The sequence below is a fragment of the Gossypium raimondii genome, chromosome 5 (genome assembly GCF_025698545.1).
Source record: "Gossypium raimondii isolate GPD5lz chromosome 5, ASM2569854v1, whole genome shotgun sequence".
NCBI lineage: Eukaryota > Viridiplantae > Streptophyta > Magnoliopsida > Malvales > Malvaceae > Gossypium > Gossypium raimondii.
Genome location: NC_068569.1, coordinates 46,583,811 through 46,595,872, shown reverse-complemented (window position 1 = coordinate 46,595,872; position 12,062 = coordinate 46,583,811). Strand labels below are relative to the sequence as shown.

The 12,062-nt window shown below is 33.4% G+C and overlaps 1 protein-coding gene across 1 annotated transcript; it reads left to right on the top strand.

Annotated features, from left to right (window-relative positions):
- The first annotated feature begins 7,605 nt into the window (after positions 1 to 7,605).
- On the top strand, positions 7,606 to 11,556 carry LOC105766238 (uncharacterized). The gene is made up of 3 exons (XM_012585616.2): positions 7,606 to 8,144; positions 8,211 to 8,582; positions 11,036 to 11,556. Exons 1-3 carry the CDS (start codon positions 7,809 to 7,811, stop codon positions 11,531 to 11,533), a joined length of 1,206 nt encoding a protein of 401 aa, XP_012441070.1. The 5' UTR covers positions 7,606 to 7,808; the 3' UTR covers positions 11,534 to 11,556.
- The last annotated feature ends 506 nt before the right edge of the window (positions 11,557 to 12,062 follow it).

The window sequence follows — 12,062 nt, the reverse complement described above, 5'->3', positions numbered from 1 at the left end:
TTTAGCTGTAAGGAGAATGGAAATTCTGGCATTTGGCAAAGCTAAATTGATAAGGAAAAAAACCATCAGGTGAGTTTTTGCACTTCAACCCTAGAATGGCTTAGTATATTCTAGATCACACAGACATATGGGTATCCGCAATTTTAGCTCAGTATGCATGAATTAACTATGATTCCATGTTCTTTCATCTATGATATGCATGCATTTCATTTTATAATTGTAGAATCTGAAAGGGAGTTATTGATGGGTTAGATAAAGTTATGAATGAGATAAAAGAGTGATTTCTTTAGATACCGCCATATGGTGATGCTGAGTGCACTCGTGATGTGCGAAGCTCTTGGCCTTGCAAATGGGACATTGTAGTGTTCAAGCATCAAGGTTAGGAATGGAGATATGGAGGAATGGGCGGAGGAATAGGGAAATTGGAATTTGATTAAGATTTCGCCATCTGGTATTACTAGGTGCAAACCATAATGTGCGAAGCTCCGAGCCTTGCGGGGGGAGGACACATTGGTGTTCAAGTATCAAGGTCGATATGAGATGAATCAATGTCGATAGTTATATGGTTCCATAAAGCAACATCGTGACGGCGATCAGTAGGCTTTATAAGGCGACATCGCGACAACGATAATGTCTTTTGGGGCAATGCCTCCAAGAGGCTTAAGATGTAAGACCATAGCTCGTCTGTGGAGACCAATAAAGTCCATCGAGATAGTAAACACGGGGTAGTCCACTAAAATAGGAAATGTAAAGACCCAAAAGTCAGTGGAGCCGAAAAACGGTAGGTTCAAAGTTCTATTTTTCGATGATAGAGTCAGTGAATATTATTTATTAATATTTAAGAAGGTATTACGATACTATTCTGTTATTTAGAAAGTTAAACAAGGTACAAGTGTATCAGTCCTAAAGTCAGTGGTATTAGAAAATGCAGTGTGGGGACCTTGTTTTCATAAACCGAGGCCATAAATATTTTATAAAAATATTTATGGAGTTAGTTTAAAAGTGAATTGAATTTTCGATAAGTAAATTTGTTGAATTAGTGATTAATTAAGGTACAGGGACTAAATTATAAAACTAGTAAAATAAATTGCTATAGTAATCTTTAATTAAAACATGGACAAGGGACATAAATGACAAATAAACCACTATGTTATTGATAGTGGACAAGTAATGGATATTTTAGTGATGATTAATTGATAAATTCTTATTAAATTAAATAAAACATTATAATAGAATAATAATTACATAAATTATAAAAGATGGTGGAATAAAAAAGGATTATTTTCTTCTCCATTCAGCCAAAACCAAGATATGAGAAGGGAGAAAGAATAATGTCGACCTTAGAGGTTTTCAGTTTTAAAATACCCATTGGTTTGTTGATTATGCTAATTATTTTGTTTGTAGTTTGATGTCATCTAATAAGTCGTACCAGTAAAGGAAAAAGTTTCTTCACAATGTGAAATACTACTTTTGGGAGGAACCATACCTATTCAAACAATGCATATACCAAATGATCAGGAGATGTGTGGTAGAAAATGAGGTAAACGAATTTTATATCACTGTCATTCAGCTCCAAGTGGGGGACACATCGGAGGATCATGTATTGCGAGCAAAGCCTTACAAGTTGGGTTCTTTTGGCCAACTTTGTTCGGAGACATTTATGCTTAGGTAAAGAATTGTGATCGATTCCAGAGGACTGGAAACATATCTAACAGAAATGATATGCCACGAACAAACGTTGTTGAGGTACAATTATTTGACATTTAGGTTATTAACTTTCTTGGTCCTTTTCCTCCTTCTTTTGGCAACAATACATTCTAATAATAGTGGAATACGTATCTAAATGGATTGAGGCCGAGGTGTGTTTCGCAAATGATGCCAATATAGTGATGAGATTCTTACAAAAACATGTGTTTACAAGGTTCGGAACTCCTAGGGCTATCATCAGTTATGAAGGGTCCTATTTTGTGAACAAATGGTTGAAATGGTTGCTCGAAAAACATGGAGTGAAACATAATATTGCCACAACTTACCATCCACAAACAAATGGGCAGGTTGAGTTAGCAAATAAGGAGATAAAAGGTATACTCAAGAAGGTAGTCCGTCCAAACGGATGAGATTAGGCCAAGAGATTGGATGATGCTTTGTGGGCCTATCGGATAGATTACAAAACACCATTAGGGATGTCTCCCTATCAGTTAGTTTTTGGGAAAGTCTATCACTTGCCTTTGGAGTTAGAATATAGAGCTTACATGGCTCTCAAGTAGTTTAATATGGATTTCAAGCTTGCCAGAGAGAAAAAAATGCTTTAACCCAAAGAATTAGACGAACTTCAAATGTTTTCCTATGAAAATGTCAAGCTATGTAAAGAGAAACTAAAAATATGGCATGACAAACACATCTGAATCTGCGAGTTTGAAGTAGGTCAACAGGTTGTTGTTCAATTCCAGATTAAAGTTCTCTTCTGATAAGTTCAAATCTCGTTGGTCCGGTTCATCCACCATTTGTCAAGTCTTTCCATACAGGGTTGTTGAACTACATGACATTAAGGGAGGTAAGTTTAAAGTCAATGGTCAACGCCTTAAACATTATTGGGGTGATAAAGATGAGTGAAATAAAAACTCTTTTTTTTTATTGGATCTTTAAACTTTTCCCTTTGATTTCAAATAACCAACTTAGACACTATCTTTTTAACTATTATATTCAAAGAAATTTCATCTAGGATATTAGATTTTAAGGAGGATAACTTGTGACCTCTCCAATCTTTACTAGGAATTGTTTTTATATAATTCTCGAGAAAGTATTGTTTAAGTGTTTTAATAAAACTTTGATTTTGTTCAATAAAAGGTTAGTTCTAACCTAATTTTTCTGCTTTTTTAATTTGCACATGCAGTTACATTATTTATTTATTTTAAATAAATGGTTGTGTTTTGTAAATATTTTTCAAGCAACTAACACATAATAAATATATATAAACACATATTTTATAAGTAATTATATATATTATTTGTTATTAGAATTTCAATAGAATTATGATTAATAATATTCGCTTTTTATTTTTACTAAGTAGTATAAAATTTTGGAATTAGACCCTTAATTGCAACACCCTAATCCCTAGCAATTTTTCATCCCTCTTCCTTTTCCAATCGTTTGCCCCTTTACCATAAACCCTCAATCCATTGTCGGCCCTATTTCAACCCTCCATTGCCGCACATCACACTTCTTTCACCTACTAAAGTCATCGGCCACCTTAGCAAACTCCTTGCATCATTGCACCACACCTCACCACCTCTCTATACCAACAAATACAACTAGCAGTCACACATTACACCTTGTTCCATCTCCTAAAATCGCTAGCCACCTTAGCAAACTTCTCCACTACCGTTCCTAACACCATTTTCTCCAAACTCGATGCTACAACTTGCAAAACCAGTAGCGCCTGTCCTTTTCAATAGCAATCAACAGTGCACCTTCAACCTGCCACCTACCTTCAGTCATTCACCCTCCATAAACCCTCAACCTGCCACCCTTCAATTCTAAAAAAAAATTCACCAGTAAGTTTCTTAAATCGTAACTTTTACTCTCTTAAACCACCAAGTTGTCGCACTTGACCTTTAACCAAACCACTACCCAAGCCGCCATTGATCACCCTAAAACCCCAACCTAACACCACCACTTTGCTGTATTCTGAAGTTGCTCCTTTGTGTTTTTAACGGTTAATAAAAAAAGGTGGTAAGAAATTCCATTTTCCCAAAAAACTTTATTTAGATTTCATTTGTTTAACTTTTTCAATTGCACATGAATTGTTAATGTTGAATTATTTCTGACTAGATTTTGGGAAATTATTACTTGTTGTTGTCATCTTATGTTAAGTTTTAGGTTGCCAACATGTTTAAAAAAAAAACACAATCCACTGTTCAACTTGAAGAATCACAAAACAAGTTCCATTCCAAAGAAACAAAGGCAAGATATGAATCTACCCCATGTTGTGATAGACCTTAATGCCTGCGAGTTTAACGAAGAAAAGGCATTATCAATCAAAGAGAAGGGAACAACCGAAGACGAATAGCATCATCAGTGACCCTGTTATACTTAAAAGTATCATAGAGTTGGAGAAACCATTTTAAATGCTGATTAGGGTCCTCTGTCATAGTGCCCCTAAACTACAGATTATTCTGAATCATCACCGGTTTTATCTCAAAGTTATTAGTTGTAATTACTGGCCTTGCTATACTTTCCTAAACCATGTCTAGACTTGGTAAGGCATAATCCCTTAGGGTCTTTCGTTCCAAGCCATGTGTATGTTTGCGGGTAGCTATGGTGTTGGTAGGTTTACTAGGACGTTATCGCTAGTATCACCGAACAGTGGATTTTCACATGGTACGTTACCTACAACAGGTGGTGGTAGATCTTGCATCTGTTGTTGCTGCTATTGTTGTTGTCGACAATTTTTTGGGATTATTCTCTTTAGATTTGTGACTGCTACAATAGGTGTACCCCTACTACAAGTTATACACTAACATAGAAAGAAAAGATTAGTAGTAATAATTAAAATAAAATCGCATCTATAACTTAAAATTTTCGTAACTATTCTTTTACGTGCAAAAATTAAAAATAGACTAGTGACGTTGCCTCCACGGCAATGGTGCCAGCAACTTGACTGCCTCCAGACGTACTAACGTCTAAAGTGTGAATATTGCAATAAAAAATAGAAATATGAGGCGATATCTGCAAGTATACGAGTTGAGTTGTAATATAGTTTTATAACAAAGTAGGTGAGTACTCCGAGGATCGTACCCAAGGGAGACAAGCGCTAAATTAATTCTAACTTAAACACTAAAAGATTTAATGAGTACTTTAAATTAGTTCTAGCACAAAAACATAAAATAAAATGTTTTTAGGGTTTTTATAATAATAAAATAAAATATCATAAAAGAAATAAACTTCAAGAGATAGAAAATGAGAATGAATCAAATCTTGATTATGGGTGATTAACTCAGTTCGATAGTCCCCATCAATTGTCGTTTCAGGTTCCTCGTCAATCAACTAGTCGCTACTTTAGCAGGATCTTTCGATCTTCCACTAATGTAACAAGTTAGCAAAGGCTACTTATCTTCTGACCTCACAGTCCAAACTGGCTTAGGGTGAAGGTATTCATGAATGGGTCATACCAATTTTGGGTTAATTCCCACCTTGATGACTTTCTGGGGTTGTCAGGCCTAGGGTTTGTTTCATGTTCCTCCTTTCCCAAACAGCTGACCCGTTGAGTAACCCTACAAAATAGTTAATAGATTATACCTCCGCTCGCTAATCCCCCATAGAGGGATTAGTTCCTCATGGTTTTCATAAACAATATAGAACCAATATAAAGAGAAAGCATGCTAATTAAATTGATAGTATAGAGTATATGAAAAAGCCTTATTATATTAAGATTAATTGCAAATCCACAAAGTTTGAATGCTTTCCATAATTCAGATGTCTTGAGAACAACGGAGAACAAATGAAATAAATTCTAAAACCTAAAAACGAAAGAAAAACTAAACTACATTTACTAAAGAAAATCTAACCTAAGTGAATGGTGTCCATCACATGTGCTAAAGGAGCCTATTTATAGATTCTAAGTGGTCATCCTTAACCCTAGGTTAGTTGATGTTCTCGAGCTTTAAGTTTGATTGTGCAGACGAAAACAGCTCTGCTTCGTGTTTAATTTCCTTCACAGAGTTGATGTCGCGACACACCAGGACATGTGTCGCAAATTGGCAATTAGTATACTCCTCTTAGGCTATCTTCAGAGGTATGTCGCGACACCCTCAATCTGTGTCACGACATCGAAGGTAGTCTTGAGCTTTCTCCATTTTGCTCCCTATGTTGTGACATTGAACATCCCGTGTTTCGACGTAATGACCAGTATTTGTTTAGTACGCCTTCTAAAGCTCTCCTGTACACTTACAAAGTGCATTAGCTCTCCCTTAGGCCTCATTTGGCCCCTAAGGTCAATAAAAGACTCAATTTGTACATTTTATTGAATGTAAATAAAACTAATAAAACTTAACTAAAACATAACGAAAATGCTTGTATTCAAGCTCCTTGAATGCGAAAACTAGTTTAATCTGCTACACCGAATTATGATAGATCAACCATCAAAGCTAAAAATCTATAGTTCTGTACCTAAGTCTTGAGCTAATTCTCGAGACTTACAAGCCAAGTCTTAACACTTGCTGCCTAAGTTTCGAGACTTGTAGTCTCTGCACATGTGCAACTTAAATTTTTTTATCGTTTTGAGCCCCTAAAACCCTATTTTATATTTTGTGCATGTCCAAACACATGAGAAATGTTTTAAAATGATTTTAAAAATGCATTCAAGCTTCTTAAAGGTTAGAATATATTTTAAAGAGAATTTTATTAAGTTCTTAAATGACGTTTTTTGAAAGAAGCTTTTTGTATAAGCTAAGAAAGTATTTGGTAACATCTCCTAACCGTACTAGTCATCAGGACATATATGAGGTGTTACAAAAGGAGTCAATCCCAAAACAACTTGGACTCCAATGCGAGGAAAATCACATGATAGGCAAAGGAAAGGCAAGCATAAAAAGGCTCTTGAAGAAAACTTTAGGACAACTTAACTATTAATCATCTTTTATTTTTTTAGTGTTTACATAATCCTCAAACCAATATTAATTTAGGCTTTTTTTTTTCCTCTTCTCTTGTAAGTCTTTATATTTTCACAACTCTAATGCTCCCATAACTCTTTCTTTTTTTTTTCTTTTTTCTTTTTCACTTTCACAATTCAACTATCAACCCAAATCTATATTGACCCAAGCTCACATTAACAAATCCAAATACCTAGTATCTATTTTCTTGAATAGATACTAATTGAAAGGCAACATGAAACTCATGTTTAATAATGGTAATCATGAACTAAATTTATAAGTTGATTGGATACACTTTATCCTATATATGTTTTCATGATCTAGTACAAATGAATTTGTACCTCAAATCCATTAGCTATTGTTTCAACATCAAAGAAAGTTTATGTTACTTTGCTCAAGAGTCAAGTCCGAGATGGCCACCTAATGAATTTCAAAAGGTTGTTGGCCAAAGCAAAACAAATAGGCCATTAATTGTTTCAAAGATTGAAAACATATATACTAGACATTGTATTAATTATAATTGTGGCGGAGTAATCAAAATGATAATATAATTAATGTGGTGTATGATATGGTTTCATTTTCCAAGAAAGGTAGTCCTTCAGCAACCTTAGCAAATTAATTTGGTGGGAAATGAAAGGCAATGCGGGCCTCTAGAAAGGACACTCTGCCTGATTGTACAAAAAGGGTTTGCTCAAGACAATATTTAAAGTTTCACAACATGTTAAAATTATTATTGTTATAAATATCAAGTCCAAGTTCAAAAGCCAAAAAGAATATTAAAGGTAAAGATAGAAAATGTTCATACAAATTAAATTTTAAAAGATTAAAGTTCGGATATCTAACAACTCTTTTTCCTTAAGTTACTCCATTAAAATACAAAAAAAGAAAAAGAGAAAGACAGACCAACATGCGACTGTGCTTTGGGTTTTATTCGTTTATTTATTATTAACATATCCCCCTCCCCCGGGTCTTCTCTCTCTCTCTCTCTAGTTGAACGGTTAAGCAGTCCCTTCTTCTTCAATCTTGTCATAAAAAAAAACCCATTTTTCTATTAGTTTCTCAGCTTCTTTAATCTTTATATATCTCACACTCTCTAAGTTCTTTGGAGAAAAAGGAGATATATATATATACTGAATTGTGTTTTATCGATCAAAATCTATGGGGACAAGAGCAAGAAGGAAGCAAAGCTGGTACACGCAGACACTAACGCCATTATTGGAAGGACCAATGGACCCAGAAATGCAAGAAGAAGGAAACAAGAAGGAGAGATCTTGGGAAGTAATCCGAGAATGGTTTCGAACACAGAAGGGATCGTCTTTTTCATCATCACCAACTAGCTTTTCCATGTCTAATTATTTTTACGGAAACGGAAGCATACCTCCTGCCAGGAGGCACGATTTAAGACTTTTGCTTGGCGTCTTGGGTTGCCCTCTCGCCCCTATTCCGCTACTTAATCACCCGATTCATCACATTCGCCTCAAAGACATTCCTATCGTAAGTTTCACATATATAATCTTGCCATATTGTACATTATCTTATATATGTGTTTTGATGGTGTAGGAAACGTCGACAGCGCATTACATAATACAACAATATTTGGCAGCATCAGGATGCTTGAAACAGCGGCAGAAATGTGGGGCGAAAAACATGTATGCAACAGGGAGGGTGAAGATGATATGTTGTGAGACGGAGATATCAAGAGGGTCAGGGAAAGGGAAGAACATCGTGAAAAGTTTAGGGACAAGGAGTGAAGAAATGGGTGGGTGCTTTGTGGTTTGGCAAATGAAGCCTGAGATGTGGTCTCTTGAGCTTGTTGTTGGAGGCAACAAGGTTATTGCCGGCAGCGATGGCAAAACAGTGTGGCGACACACATCTTGGCTTGGCACACATGCTGCCAAGGGTCCTCAACGTCCCTTGCGCCGCATTATCCAGGTATCTACCTACTTCATTCATTTTTCTCCTTACCATTATTACCTTTCTTGGTTTTTTTTTTTTTCAAATTTCCTACTTTGATTTAACATTAATAAACTACAACAAATTAACGAAGAAGGAGAAAAAAATTCATAATTAATAATCACTAAAACCAACATTGTCACTTCAATAATTTGTTTGGCCAAGTAATTAACTTTAATAATTCGTATAAATACATCCGGTATTTTTTTATTAATATGGCTAATATATCAAAAACACTATACTATTAATTTTAGTTTAAAGAAGTCCTTATACTATTTTTGTAGTAAAAATTAAGATGAAGATTTATTAAACAAAATGTATTAGTTTAAGTACTTTTTAATATAGATATAATTGTAATGCAAATTATTAAATGTATTAGAATCTTGAAAATACATATCATTAATTTCCATATAAATTATAGTTATTGAGTAATTCGAATTAATTAATTAAACTCAACTAAATTAATTAATAAAATTGATTGCACCTTGACATCGTTTTTATTGTAATACTCAGAATGACATAAGTTTCAGAGCATTTATATATATGTATTTTTCATTCCTTTTAAAGGTTTTGACAGTTAAAGCACACATTTTTCATATAATAAAATTTAAACATCAAGGTTAAAAATCTTAAAACCCCTACTTTAGTGACAATATAAAGATCTCATTGGCTATATTGTTATATTTGTTAAATACATTATGTGTGATATAGCTTTGATGTATTTAGATGACCACTTAACCATGCAATTTTATGAAAAGAAATTAATTAAGTAATTGAGTTTGGAGATTAGGAAAGTGATAAATTGAAAAGCAAAGAAAGAGAAAATAAGAAGGGAGATGAAGAGGAGAACCCCAAGGAAAATGGGAATATAAATGAGAAGGATGGATGGAGGGATTGTCTCATGCTTTAGCAGACACATTTTCTTTTCTTTAACATGGGAAAGGAAATAAATCGGAGGGTAGGGATTATATTATTTGGAAGCTGACATCATCACATCTCATGTATGATAATTGCTCAATCACGTACATCTATCAATACCCTCCACTTCCATCTTGGGATTGCCACCCTTCTGCCTTTTGCTTTTTGGCCTTTTGCTTTTTTCCTTTTGCTTTTCCCTCTTTACCATACCTTGTATTATTTGCTTTGCTTTTATGGGTATTTCCCCCCTTCTTTTATTTATTTATTTATTCATTCACTTCATCTCAAATCATCCCCTTTTTACTATTTGTCTAATCCTTTTTCCTCTTTTGCTGTCCAATTTATGGGAATGGTGACAAATACATACAATTACACATGTTCAAAAACTTTAGTAATGGGAGGGTTAACAATCACAAGAGAATTTATTTTATTTTGAATAGAATTTTATAAAATAAAAGTAGATATAAATAAAATAAAATAAATCAAGCTATTTTAAAAGAATGATTAACTTTAACTCGATGATTTTTTTGAACAATCTCATTATAAGTTCTGATCATTTTTTTACACAATACTTACAACTACCTATAGTCCCCCCTAACCCATAAATAAGAGGATAATGCGCTTCAGCGCACTCGAACCCATATCCGATTACATTTAAATTAAAAGCATATTGATTTTCTCCTATATTAATATATTATGTTTTTATATTATATGAAAAATTAAATATCTAATATTACAATATAAATATTGAAAAACATGTTAAATTTTTTAAAAATAATAAAAGAAAAATATATAAATTTTCTAAATATTAAATAAAATATCATTTTTCTAAAAAATAGAAAAAGAAATCAATGTGAGTCTGAACCACCTTAAATTAAATATTTACAATATAAATAGATTGGGCGAATCCCAAATTTTAGATCCAACCAACATATACCGTTAATATCATACATAAAATGTATCCCAACTTATTCAGTCTTCGAAAATAGTTAACTTATAACTTCATAGTATAACCCATTACATGATTGTAGGTAAATATTGTTAAAATTATAAATATAAATGAAATTCCACGAATGCGATTCCGAAATAAGCTTTTACAATTATACCCTCTTAATGTGGTGAAACTTTTAAGAGATCTTTTATGTAATTTTGGAATTCTCAATATTTTTACTCTAATCAATTAATTCATGTGAAATTATAAATAAATAAATAACTTGACAAAAAAATGAAATCCTACTTTCCAATCCTTCATCCAAACGCTATCCTAATTTTTTTTTAATTAGAAAAAGCAAAAACGGAATGACCTTTTCTTTCTCTCATATGAGAGTCCCGTCTTGTTTTGGATCTTTAAGATGTGATAATTTCAAAAGGTAAAAATATTTTGTATATAAAATTTCATAGTTGATGAGTTAATTTTGTTATATATAAATCAATTTTGATATACGAGACTTAAGACATTGTCTTGTATTTCATTAATTACACAAAGCTGGGGTTAACGGGGATGATGAATTCAGGGTCTAGATCCAAAGACAACTGCCAGCTTATTTGCTAAAGCCCAATGTTTAGGCGAGAAACGAATAGGCGACGAAGATTGCTTCGTCCTAAAAGTATGCGCCGACCGTGCAGCGGTGATGGAACGAAACGAAGGACCAGCTGAGGTAATGAGGCATGTATTATACGGCTACTTTTCCCAAAAGAGTGGGTTACTCATATACTTAGAGGACTCCCATCTAACCAGAGTTCAAACCCAAGAAGAGAATGAAGGTGGGTGTGCTTGTGCCTACTGGGAAACAACCATCGGAAGCTGCATCGGAGATTACAGAGATGTGGATGGCGTGTTGATAGCGCATCAAGGAAGGTCGATCGCCACTGTTTTCCGATTCGGGGAGCTGTCGATGCAGCACAGCAGGAGTCGAATGGAAGAATTTTGGAGCATTGACGATGTTGTTTTCAATGTTCAAGGACTCTCCATTGATTCCTTCATTCCTCCAGCTGATATCTTTGATCGTTAATGAATATATATTAGCTTCACTAATCTTCCACTTCACTATGACAACTAACTTCATCAACACATGAATATATATAAAATATTGGTGGGCAAGGTTGATCGATCACGCATCTTAATTTTAACCCTATTTATTATGCTCATAAAAGAATGTTATCAAATCGGTACTTTTGGTGTGGGTTTGAAATAAGGAATTTTATTTCTCTTTCCGATGTAATAATGTTTTAAATTGATAGAACAAGTGTTTATATATACGTAATTCTAGACGGTCTTTTTAAAATTTATCTAATTTATTAAATTATACAATTTTATTTCATATAACAATTTTAAATTAATTATATTTTAACTATCTTAAAATATATCAAACATTATAGTTGTAAAAATTCTCAATTTATATAAGGGATAAATATTATATCAAGACGTGAATTTTAGTTTAATATGAAATGTTATACATAAATTTTTATTTTGTGCAATTTTATATATAAAATTTTGATTTTAATTTATTGTCATAATTACCACATCATTATCGATGTAAC

What these genes read in the sequence shown, in the direction of transcription:
- LOC105766238 (XM_012585616.2), top strand. Translation starts at nt 7,809, where the DNA reads ATGGGGACAAGAGCAAGAAGGAAGCAAAGCTGGTACACGCAGACACTA. An exon ending in GCCTCAAAGACATTCCTATC is followed by an intron (nt 8,145 to 8,210) that starts GTAAGTTTCACA and finishes TTGATGGTGTAG; the next exon opens with GAAACGTCGACAGCGCATTA. An exon ending in CCTTGCGCCGCATTATCCAG is followed by an intron (nt 8,583 to 11,035) that starts GTATCTACCTAC and finishes TGATGAATTCAG; the next exon opens with GGTCTAGATCCAAAGACAAC.